The sequence below is a fragment of the Agelaius tricolor genome, unplaced genomic scaffold (genome assembly GCF_023055355.1).
Source record: "Agelaius tricolor isolate 1412-34295 unplaced genomic scaffold, bAgeTri1.0.p SCAF_6, whole genome shotgun sequence".
In the NCBI taxonomy this organism is placed as follows: Eukaryota; Metazoa; Chordata; class Aves; order Passeriformes; family Icteridae; genus Agelaius; species Agelaius tricolor.
In genome coordinates this window covers 3,109,675-3,122,271 of record NW_027269266.1, presented here as the reverse complement: position 1 = coordinate 3,122,271, position 12,597 = coordinate 3,109,675, and the positions used below count along the sequence as shown (strand labels likewise).

Here is a 12,597-nt window from a genome sequence, read left to right as displayed (position 1 = left end):
TTTTGTCCTCTTATGCTCAGGAACTGCAAGTTCTCCCCTGGCTGTTTCAGGCTGTAGCTCTCTCGTGGGCACAGTGCCTCCACCAGAGGTTTTCTGCAACCACGGCTTTTTGCTGACACCCAAATTTATTAACTTTCACAGGAAGGAAAGAGGGTGAGTTTGCTAATTTGTCTTGCTACAAACTAACCCTTAAATCCACACAGGCTGCCAATATATAAACACTCCATTGATATTGGACTGGTATTTAACTTCCCACCAGTTGAGCAATTCCAAAGCAGTAGCAATCAACCCTTTCAGCACTGCCCATGAGCAGCAGCTTTCCACCACCACAGCTCAGGTCATCAGTGAGAACAATGAATATTCCATCACACAAAATATTGTTGCCGTGCAGAGCACTTGTTTTTTTCCCAATATTGCTTTGCAAAGGCTGAGGTTCACCAGCACGATGGAGATTGCCAGATCCTGGGATTCCCGGGAAACATCCCAATAGTCTTGGAGTTCTGCCTGAGCCTAGATAAACACAATGTATTACAATCAACAAAGGCCCTAATTAATGGATGCTGACATTGTACCTCCCTAGGAACAAACAAAGGGGAAAGCATGGCCCTCTGCCCAAGCATCTTGGAGTCTAACTCAGGCTGGCAATACACATCAGACACACCAGGCCTACAGAGGGAAGGCTGACACTGAGCTTTCCCTTTGTCTCATGTCAATACAGATACAGGCAGTGGCAGCAGAAAGCAAAACATCTCTCTCCAGGACCTGAGGGCTTTTCTTGCCTTTTTGTCCACAAGCAAGTTCAGATTTCATCTTCCCTTCGTGTCCCTGCACATACATGCCTTTTTTTTAACTCAATCAATTCCTCCTAAATGAAACCTTTTTTTTTTGTTGTTTTTTTGCTTTCTTCCACATTTGGTTCTACCAGCTCAGAACATCTTCCTCCAGAAGTAGATCGTCTCACCTCCTCCCTTTCTTGCCCTAAGACACCCACCTCCCTGGTTCAAATGCTCTCACAAATTTGGCTCAAAAGCTCCTCTGTCCCACTACTCCAAAGTATTTTCCTCCTCTTTATACAACTGCTAACAGCCTGCAATCTTTGCTTGGCTCATAATTTCCTCTGACCACAGAAGATCCCATCTCCTTCCATCCTGTCTGAACTCTTCCACTTCCATCAAGATCATGAGAAGCTGTCAAATAAAATCACGAGCTCTGACAGTGCACTTGGACCCTGGGGATGGGATGCAGGAGGAACCATGGGCATCTAAAGATGGCAGGGATATGAATAAAGTCCTTAATGCAGAGGATGTTAGTATACCCCTGGATCTCTTCACCATCTATAAAATGAGAAAATTAAATACACGTAGTCCATAAGGAAATCAAGTGTAAATGTAGATCACAATTCAACCCTGAGTACCTTCCCACTTCCAAAACATGCTATTTTTCGGGCATTTGTTGATTTGTTTATCTTCCTTTGCCAAAAGCCAGGAATTCATCATCAGTTTCAATCCCTCTAGGTGTTCTGTTTCATTTCCATTAAAATATTCTCCACTCAGCCAAAATTTTACTTAGTTTTCACTATTTTTTTACTGAGAAATTCAAATGTATTGAAAAAGAACTGTAATAAGGTCCCTAAAGATTTTAAACCTAAGTGACACATAGAAACTTCTCCTCCCTGCAGTTGAGAAAATTGTATTACTATGCACAATGTTGTCATTATCCTCTCTACTATTATGCCTAGACCTAAAGAAGTTGAAATAGCTACTTCATGCTGGTGAAAAGTGGACAGAACTAGAGGAAAATGTAATAATAATAATAATAATAATAATAATAATAATAATAATAATAATAATAATGAAGACAACAAAACCAGACCAGAATCGAAGATATTTTTGAAGTACTTACCCAGCATCAGTGCTGTTGCCACACAGTAACACATCCTCTGTACCATTTTTTATGAAATAGTTCACTGCAACAGAAATAGAGAAATGGCTTTTTAATAAACACATTCCGGGAATGATAACATTCAAAAATATCATCCACCAACCAGCATATTCAATTGGGACAGCAACTGGGAGATGAATGGCATTCCTTTGCTTTGTTTTGCTACTTTTAACTTCTATGAATTGAAAAAATAAATATATGTTTTCAAATCTCTGCAAGAACTTGCTGTTTGTGTTCCAAATCAGACCTGTTGAATAAGGTGATGGTGGGCTGTGGGCAATGTTTTTAGGAAATTCTATTCAGCCATGTCTCTCTGTTCAAGCCAAGAACATTGTTACTCAATTCTGTAAATGTAATGAAACCAAACCATATGCTAGCCTGTAACTTTTAGTCTCTACACTGATGAGACACGTATTAATTGAAGTTTGTGGCAGAAATTACTGACTCATAGGTTAAAAGCGTAACCAGCTATAACTCAGAATGTAACAATATTAACAAAGCAGCCCACTCCCTCAGTCTGGTGGATTCTGCTCAGCATAGGAAACACACAGTATAAAGCAAAAGAAACAAAAATACACCCTGTTAAAGATCAAACAAACAAGGAAGTCTTCACAAAGACAAATATTTATCACTGCAGTCATCTGTAATGGCAATGGAGAGAGACAGGAACTTCTCAAGGGAGCCTCAGAAGAGCAAGCTAAATTTAAGTGCTGTGGATCATTCCCAGGTTGACTCTCAATAAGGCTTAAGGAAATTAGCATCTCCAGGCTAATGAGAGACTTTGCATACACACTTCTTCTTCTCTCCCCAGCCAACCCAGTCTAACATGCAGAGTAACAGAACAGGAGGCCAATTTCTTCTCAAAAGGATAAGCAAAGTCAGTGTTCCGAAGGGAGCATGAAGAAAAGATGTTCTAAGGAGCATTTCTAAAACCTGGCTGGCGGCAGGAAAGAACAGATAAAAGCATTGCTCTAGAAACATAAAAAATGCAAAAGAGAGGTGTGCAGCTCACTGAGGAGGGGTAAATAATCTGGTGTGCTTTGCTGCAGCAGAGAGGACATGATCCCCTCTTGGCCAAGGGATGAAGGTGGCAGCCTTGCCTGGTGAGGCTCTGTGAGCAGAGGGGCCTCTGCAGATGCTGCTCACAAGAGGTTCCCCATTCCAGGCTAACCCTCCGCTGTGAAATGTTTTAAAAATCAAGAGTGACAGCTTATCCAGGCGGGCTATGCAGAGAATGCTCAGTGGCTCAAGCACTGAACAGATGTGCTGTGGCTTTCTCAGTAAGCTGGGAGCAGTGGAAAAGCCCTGCTCTGCTGCATGCCAGGAGGGAATTACTGCCCAGGAGCTTGTGGTTACAGGGGCACGTGATGGTGTTCACAAGTTATCAGAGCACAGATCCTGCTCACACTGGATGCTTTTCCACTTTGTCTGGTCATGTGGGATTTCTACAGAAACACCTTGTGTAGACAGCAGCACTTGGGACTGGGTATGGTTGAGGATTGGTGATCAATCACCACAAAACAGGGAAAGATGCCATATCTGCATCACCTTTCACCCTCCAGTTCTGCTGGGCAAGGACTTGTGCTTTTCTCAGGACAGGTGGCATCTTATTTGGGACACACAGAGTCAGTGACACAAACACACCAAACCACTTTCTCTCTAAGTTAGATGGTCATCAAGGTCCTATCCAACACAAAACATCCTATGATTCCAGGTTTGATTGAAATCCTGGAGCACAATGTTGGTTGAAAACCAAAACAACACCTCCTGGTCAGCCATATCAGAAGATAAGAAAAGAGTGTGGGCACAGAATTAAGGACGACAAGAATTCTCTGTGTGCAAACAAGAAATCTAAAATCTCGAAAACACAAAATACTGTTGTCTGCTGTTGACTTAAGCATTTACATTTCTAAACCAAGCAGCAAAGCAGGTGCCAAAGAGCCCCATAAGATGTAGGCTGAGGAATTGGTGAGTAGGTGCTGCTGGGAGGGCACATCTTCCCCATGGGGTCTGTGCAGGGGGTGCCACAGCCACAGTGACAAAACTCAGGCTGAGGAAGAGGCGAGCTCCCGATGCCCCACTGATAAATGAAAAGGGGATTAGAGCTTTACACCCAAGGAGACAAATTGCTGTATTATCAAAAATGTGCACAACAATCAATCTTTGCTTCAAAGCCCGTTGGTTTGGGTTTCAATCAAGCCTGCTGGGCAATCAGAGAGCTGCAAGAAGCAAACAGGCATCACTCTTGCTTTAAAGAATGAACACCCTTGGTACCACATTAACCCATGGCCTCAGCTTCCCATCAGTTCCCAACTCTAACCTGGGCAAAGAACTAGGAACTCCTTTTTCACGCAGAGCAGGATTTTCTCTCTGAAAACTGCTCAAACTGAGCAACGCTGCATGAAAACACAATGATTTTTCATTGCCTTGGAAGATTGCAATTAATTTTTGTTTTGTTTTCCACTGAAAAATATCAGCTTGTGAGTGGGGGAAAAAATAGGAAAACAAATATGGAAAATAAAACTGAAAACCTCTATTTTAGGTACTTCTTTATGGTTTTTTTTCTTAATTTTTGAAGTGAAATTAAGCCAAAACCATTATGTTTGTAGCACCTCTGTGTGTGTACATAAACTTTATGCAACATGCCATTCTTTCCAAAGGTAATGCTAATTTCTTTTTTTTTTTTTACCAGCTTTATTAAAATGTTGTGTCACAGTCATAGGGTACATGTTGCTTTTTAGGAATTTTTCTACAGGAATTTCCAGAGTAAGGTAACCACCTGGTCATATTAAAAGAAGTAAAAATGGTCTGAATAACAAGGTCTCCTTCAAGTCCTTTTTCTGCCTCCTACACTTCTCAAAGCAAACAACAATGGCCATAATTTTAAAGTCACTATGTGCAAGTGGGAAAACCACAAATTTTCCATGTCTATTCTTGCAATATCTTCCTCCCAAAGTCAGTTCCTTATCATTTTGTCTGTTTCATTCTACACTTTTTCTGATTTCTCAATATCTTCCAGGTTTCTGCATTGCTCCCTCCTACACTAGGTGATTCCAACAGAGTAAACATTCACAATGTCCCCATTTGTCAAATTAACAGGGAAAAAAAAAGCAAACTTCCTCAAAAAAAAAAAAAATCCAATTAAAAATATGCTCCAGCTTGTGCTTTCCACACCTTTATCACACAACTGAGCAGAAAACCAGTAGGGTACATTGACTGCAGGGTAGAAACCTTCATCATTTCTGTGTGAAGGAAAGGAAATTCTTCTCATTCAGAAAACTGAAAAAGGTTTGGAGTTACCTTAGAAAATATATGTTCTGCCTCTAGTTTCTGCTCCTTCTTTGAAGGCCCTCCTGAAACATTATTTTGACTCATCTTACAACAAATTAATTCCAATTAAAAATAAAACCACCACAACAACCTTATATATTATCACACTTGCATAAAGAGCAACATTCAAATATCATTAGTCACTGCCCAGAGAAGAGTCCTCTGGCTGACTTTCTAACAAAAACTTCAGAGAGGTGTTTGTTATCTCAGACTATTTATTGCAGCCACACGGGCACTCGCTGGTTGGAGACTTTCTCCCAGCGCTGGGGCTGGCACAGAGCACTGCCAGCCACAAAATGTGCCCATTCCAAATTTAAAATGCAGCTCAGAAAGCTCCATCTCCTTACAGCTGTGATATGTGGCGTGGAGAGGAAATAGACAACACCCCCTCCTCGCCCTTTCGCCCACCGGCGCGAACGCGCTCTGCCTCCCGGTAATTCGCGATAATTAAAACGAATCCTTGCTGCACTTGCTGTGTGCACACTGTGTCACACACGGAGAAGCCTCTAATAAATGAAATTGAGTTTGAAGATGAAAAACATGCCTCACAAAAGCCATGGAACAGGCTGTATTAAGGGTGTTATTAGGGGAGAATGCTTGGGGAAAAAATGGAACCGCCGGGTAGTTCTTCCCGGCTAAAAAGGGTTGTAAATAATTATAATAATCAGCTGCTCTCCTGTTGCTCAGCCCCTGACAGGAGATCTGGGTGTTCTTTGCTGTCCCCTGGTATTTGCTGCTGCTGACCCTTCTGCTGAGTTTCAGAGGCTCTTGGGTGCTGTCATCTCCTTGCTTCCCATCCTCCCTCTTTCCCTGGGAAATCTCTTCTAGCTCACCTCTCTAATGCCTCCATACCCTGTAACCACATGGAAGGACATTTCCCAAACTTCAGTTCAAAAAAGAACAGGAGGACTTATGTCCAAGATGATTGGGTGGATAGAGGGATCAGAGGTCAAGGGGACAACTTTATGTACAGCACTAGCAACTACATGACTTTGTGGTAAACACAGCCCGGAATTCTGGGCATGAGTTGTCCTGCAGGAGATATGGAGGGGCTGGGAGGTTGTAGAAAATCATACAACCAGGTGGTGAGAGGAGAGTGGTCTCCTTCAGTTTGAGTCTCTCTGGTAGCTCCTGTTAGTGCTTCTCCCCACTCTCCAGACAAGTCAGAGAAACAATTTCCCAGCCAGGCTCAGCAGTCGCCACAGCACAGAAAATGTCTCCAATTTTGACAGTACAGCTTTTTCCCCCTTTGTGAAAAAGCTACTAAAAATATCAATCAAGCCCTCTTGAGCTAGATGGCTCCCGTGCACTAGGAAGAGGCTCTGAAAGCCTCAGAGATCCACAGTACCTGGTTTGTGCTGCTCACATGGTCTGGGGGAACAAAAACACATCAGGAGAGGAGAAAAAGCACGTCAGGAGCTTTTGGAGGTGTGCACTAGAGGAGAGCAGGGAATTTAGATGCTCTCAAATTGTCTTGGGGATCTTGCCAAGCCCAGGAGCATCCCCAGGAAGACAAGACAGGAGACAATGACTAGCAATAAACACACATGCTGGCTTTTAAACATCTTCAGATAATCTCCTTCTATGCCTCTGTGCCTCACCAGTCACTCAGACCCCCACTCTTAGGGCTGTAGGGTGCATAGTAACTAAAAGCATATTTAGTACCACTTGTTTAGACATATGCTCCACATGAATAGGCAACAAAGTGCTGAAGTGTGCTCTCTGGAAGTTTTGTAGAGGTTTTGTGTTTTGTGGAATTTTTTTCATATGTTTCACACAAAAGAATTAAAATCAAAAGCTGCTACAAAGGTCAAATGCATTTGTGATTACAGGCAGATGATGGAAAATTAGAAAAAAACCCCACATCTTCTGCACTTACTGTGATAAAGAAAACAAATAAATTGGATCAAAAAATGGCGGGGAGACAGAAAGCATAGGTTAAGATGAAAAGTGAGTGTGCAGGATCTCTGTGGGCTCACAGAGGGCTGCACCTGCACTTCTTTGTTACATTTATAAGAACAAGGGAAAGAGAAGGTGAGCAGAGAGGTAACAACATCTCCTGTACACAGTATTTTCCAGGTAAATAAAGTCTGAGCCATGGACTGAATGAGGAGCACTAGAGACACCTACTCCACAAAAAAAAAAAAAAAAAAAAAAAAAAAAAGAGCAGAGAAATGCAAAATGGAATATTAAGCTGTCAGAAAATGAAGTGAAGCAGAGAAGGAGAAAATCTCACCTATTCATAACCTTGTCAGCCCTTAAATTTCCTGTAAAAGTTCAGATAAGAGAGATGGATTCTTTTTTTTGGTAGGGTTTCTTAGTCAACACTTTTATGTAATACGAAGCTGTGATCAGAGGAAAATGTAATATTGATATACAGGAGGGCAAGGATGGAGCAACAGGGACAGGGGGATCAAGTGCAGCCTCAGCCAATTTGCAGATGACACCAAGCTGGGTGGGAATCTCCTGCAGGGCAGGAAAGGCTTCTCACTCTCTACAACTCCCTGACAGGAGGGTGCAGCCAGGTCAGGGTCAGTCTCCTCCCAGGGAACGAGTGATTACAGGACTGGGAGAAATGACCTCAGGCTGCGCATGAGGAGGTTTGGATTGGATATTATGAAATATTTCCAAGGTTATCATGCCAGGGAGGTGGTGGAGTCACCACCCCTGCAGGTGTTTAAAAGATGTGTGGATGTGACACTTGGGGACAGGGTTTGTTGGTGGACGTGGCAGTGATGGAGTAATGGTTGGTTTTAATGATCTTAAGAAAGACCACTTTCAATAGGGTACCTGCCAGACTGGAAAGCATTGAGAAGTAATGAGGATGACTGGTAAAATTTAGGAAGAGCAGCAATTGAAAAAATGGGCATCTTTTATCCTAGGAAAAAAGGTGACTATCACAGTGAAAAAATAGCATGTATTCTGGAAAAAGAGAACAGGGAGCTTTGTGTGCTCCTAGTGACAAGAACATGATAACAATGTTTTTTGCCTTAAGAAAATGGAAAGGGGAAAAGAAAAGAAGAATTTTCAAAACTAAAGATAAAGGAAATATTTTTCACTGTATTTCCCATTTGAACTGCTGAAGTTGCTGCTGCAGGCTGCCCCTGTGGACAAAACATTCAAAGAAAGATTTTTTGCCTGTGTAGATAAGGATATCCTGAGTTACAACAGTTATTATTAATAGAAAATGAGAAAAATACCTATACTTTGAGCTCTACTAATCATTTGCTGGAGCAAATGGGACTGTTCAGTGGCACAGAGAGATGCTGCTCTAGGTATGCCAAGGCCAGATTGAGCCTGGGAATTCCCATATTTTATCGCTACCACGCTTGGGGGAGTTCAACACTGATGGAATTATCAGGAGAAAATATATCTTTACTTATTCCTTAAAACCAGTGCAATAAGAGCAAGCAGCAACGCAAGTTATTCTCTGCTCAGGGAGCACCTGGGCTGTGTGCTCAGTGTAAAAGCAGAAGATGCCTCTTGCCTTTGCAATCACTTTATTGCTGAACCTGGAGCATGGACAGACCTTAATGGGCACATAGAAAGTCCTTCTAAATGCACCTCACTGTTCAAGCCAGGTGGTGTTTTAATTCTGTAGTTTATGAAAAATTTGAAGGTGCAGGAAAACGGAAAATGTTTAGTCTGAATTTTCCATAGCAGATCTTTCCTCAAGTAGATCTCTCCTTTCTATTAGCAGTGATGAGAACAAAAGGTGTAACTGAGGTAGAAATGCTCCTGTTTCACAAAATATTTCAAATATTTATAATATAAGAACATCATCTTTCACCACAAGGCTGAAAGAAGTCTTACTGGATGGTCAGGAAAAGACTGTATTGGATTCAGCATTTTCAATTCCTATGTTTTTTCCTATGATCCTTGTCTTTCTGTTGGGGTTTTCTTTTTCTATTTAGCTAAAAAAATTAAAGTGCACAGGTACAATACCCATGTTAATAACACATCAGAGCATTAAGTTTTGAACTTTGATGAAGCTATTTATCAAAAGACCCACAGTACTTGAACAAAGCCACAATATTTACAGTTAGAGTAATGTCAATAGATTCCATGCTGGCAAGCACCATCTGAAAGCCCAGAGAGGTTCCTTGTTTTAATCACTGGTTCATTCACAATCATACATAAAAAAACACCTATTCCAGTCCCAACTTGATTTATTGCTTCTCTCTTTCCTCCCACCTCCATAATTATTCATCAAGAACTCAGTGTCTTCTATTACCCCCTCAGACAACGCCTCAAACACTTCAGCTCTCCCAAAATTGGCCATATTTATTATCTGACTTGCACAAAATTCTTTTCTCTACAGTTCCCATGCAGATTCAGAGTATCTGTTCATGGAGCTCCATTTCAGTGGTTCTGGAAACAAAAATGATTCCATCAGGCAGAGATAACTATCAGGAACAGAGCTTAGAGAAGATCCCCACAGCCTCATCTACATGCAGATGCACATTTCTATATATTCACACATCTATGCCTCAGCATCTCTTCCACACAAGCCTTTGATCCCTTCTCAAGTGCCCAATGCCATGATTTGGATGGGTATCCCCAAAACTTCACATACCCTGTACATCTTTCTAAATACAGAACCTGAAGCAACCCTAAGGCTTCCGGGTCTAAATGGAGGTGACAAAAAATGTTATATTAATCTTGATCTGGATTTTTTCTTTTTAAAGTTGTTTTGTTTTTTCCCCCAGATCACTGTTAACCACACAATTTGACTGCAGAAGAAAAAAATCACTGCCATGAAATGAATGCCAGAAAATACTCTAGAAGCGAAAAATAACAACCCTGAAATACTTATTTTGAACTATAAAAATAGTAGCTGATTCCTCCCATTTAAAGGCTCATAAAGCTTAAACATTCATTTATTTTACTTGTTAATTTTTTTTAACATCAGTTGCTTGGACAAGACTAACGGAAATTACAGGGTTGCTCTTTTTTACCTTCAAAGATTCTGATTTTGAGAGGAAAAAGTATATAGAACAATTTGAAAACAAGACTCTTTCAGAGTGTCTTAAACAGGGTATTTAGTCTAAAGAAAAAGAAAATGCTGGGGTTTAAGACTATCATTCCATAAGTGACTTTATATAATTTAATTATAGTTTTAAGGTTCTACTCTAAAGCTTTTTTTCTTATGCTTTCAGCCCTTACATTAAACCCTGCTCAACAAAAGGACTCAGATTTCTACTTACTGACTAGTCAATAATCCATTTTCATAATGGAATACATAAATGACATTAAAGATTCTAAAATCACCAGCTACACGAACCAACTACACCCAGTCCATTGGTACTTCTCTAAGCCAGTGACACATCTGACATCCCACAGCTTTTAATCCGTTCTAACTTGTACATTCATGAAGCTTCACTTAATCAAAAATGTCTTTAATTTAAACACCACAACCCAAGACAGGCTTTCCAGATGTTATTTGGAGCTGCTTTCCTAGAAATTTTTACAAGTATTGAAATTAGGCTTATAGTTTTTTAGTCAGCTGGTATTTCTAAACTAGTAACTCTCTTAATGATAACCAACAGCACAATGACTTTGACATTGATATATTGATCTCATAATTTTCATAATGCTGTGGATGTAAACTATCATTATTTTCAACCTTTTTCCCCCTTTATTTCATTTTTTATGTACAATCACTGCTGTATCTAAAACTCCAATCTTCCAGGTTTGTTATTATTAATGTCTAAAAATAATCCTCCTTGGGCTTATTGATCACAATCTCTTACCAAATCTAGAACTGCAGGTAGGAAAATAATTACCTATCAGTAGTCACCATTTTCCCAGATGAATGATTGTAATTTTACCACTGGCACTTGACATGAAGAATTTTTTAGCCTGATTTTATCTGATGCTCAGCTGTCTCTCATCCCACAATCCATTCATTCAAAGAGTAGTTGCACAGAGGGAACTGGGAGACCTGATGAGCTACTTCTCCCTTAATCTTCATTTTTCCCCCTCTCTAGCTTTGCAGTGGTAAGCATTACTCAGTGGAGACAAAGCCAGAATGGAATAATTTTTCTGATAAGCCTTCCTCTTAAAAGTTCTGTGGCGGTGTTCACACAGGGGTCCCAGGACGAGGGATGAGATGAGAATCTTGACTCCATGTTTCAGAAGGCTGATTTATTATTTTATAATATATATTATATTAAAAGAAAATTATATATTAAAACTATACTAAAAGAATAGAAGAAAGGATTTCATCAGAAGGCTTGAAAGGAATAGAAAAGAATGATAATAAAATATTGTGACTGACCAGAGAGTCAGACAGCTGGACTGTGATTGGCCATTAATTAAAAACAACCACATGAGACCAATCAAAGATGCACCTGTTGCATTCCACAGCAGCAGATAATTATTGTTTACATTTTGTTTCTGAGGCCTCTCAGCTTCTCAGGAGAAAAGATCCTAACAAAAGGATTTTTCATAAAATATGTCTGTGACAGAAGTTCTTGTTTAAATTTTGAGCCATTTAAATGGGTAGAAAGAATATAAAAGTTCTCTTCTTCATCCCAAAGAGAGGTGCCCAGCAAAAGGCAGATTTTAGACCTGAATCTCCACTGTGAGTTGAGGAAAGACTAAAAATTTGTCTCATCTTACCATGACTGCTGTGCCCAGTAATTAAGCTGGGACACCAGAAGCATCCACAGTAGCTTAGCAGAAGTTTCTTCCACAGAGTTAAGCTTTTAATGACAATGCCTGGACACTTCCCTTCTTGATAGTCTAATCAGTAATATTTGCTCACACTTCTATATTCTAGGACTTTGTATTCTAGTGTTTAGTGAACCTAAATAGGAGCCAGTTTAAATCTTCCCACTGGATCTCCATGCTTACAATTTTGCCTCTTTCTTCCCAAGTTACCTGGCACTTCCTCCAGCTGCAGAAGCCACTGAAATGATGGCAAGAACAAGCAAAATGTTGGGTGGACAGGCAGGAATTCCTTATGGGATTCAGTGTATGATCAGCTCATGGCAGATGGAGAGGAAAACCCAACAATTCTCAACAACATTAGCAACCTTGCGATGCAGGATTGACAGGATTTATAGAAAAAGACTTTTCTTGAACACACCGGTAGAACAGGAAAGTACCCATGTGTCTTGAGGAATTATGGAATTAAGGGAAGGAGCTCCAGAAATCTGTGGTTGTGGTGGCTATTTCCTCAGGGATAAACCAAAAATCAAGAGCTACCACATAACTGGTTAAGCCAGTGATGACACAAAGTTTAAAAACTGACTTTTTCCCCCGTATATAAAACCAAAATGAGAGGATCTAGAAGACAGATGAGAAAAAAATTTCCTGCCT

General features: G+C 40.5%; 1 protein-coding gene across 5 annotated transcripts in view; it reads right to left on the bottom strand.

Moving 5' to 3' along the window:
• The window catches only part of LOC139590792 (sodium channel protein type 5 subunit alpha-like), a 218,195-nt gene that overhangs the window by 136,197 nt on the left and 69,401 nt on the right, over positions 1–12,597 (bottom strand). For all 5 annotated transcript variants that reach the window (XM_071428529.1, XM_071428526.1, XM_071428525.1 and 2 more), the window contains one exon: positions 1,903–1,966. In XM_071428529.1, coding sequence (XP_071284630.1) covers positions 1,903–1,966 — 64 coding nt within the window. The remainder of the gene's footprint in view (positions 1–1,902; positions 1,967–12,597) is intronic.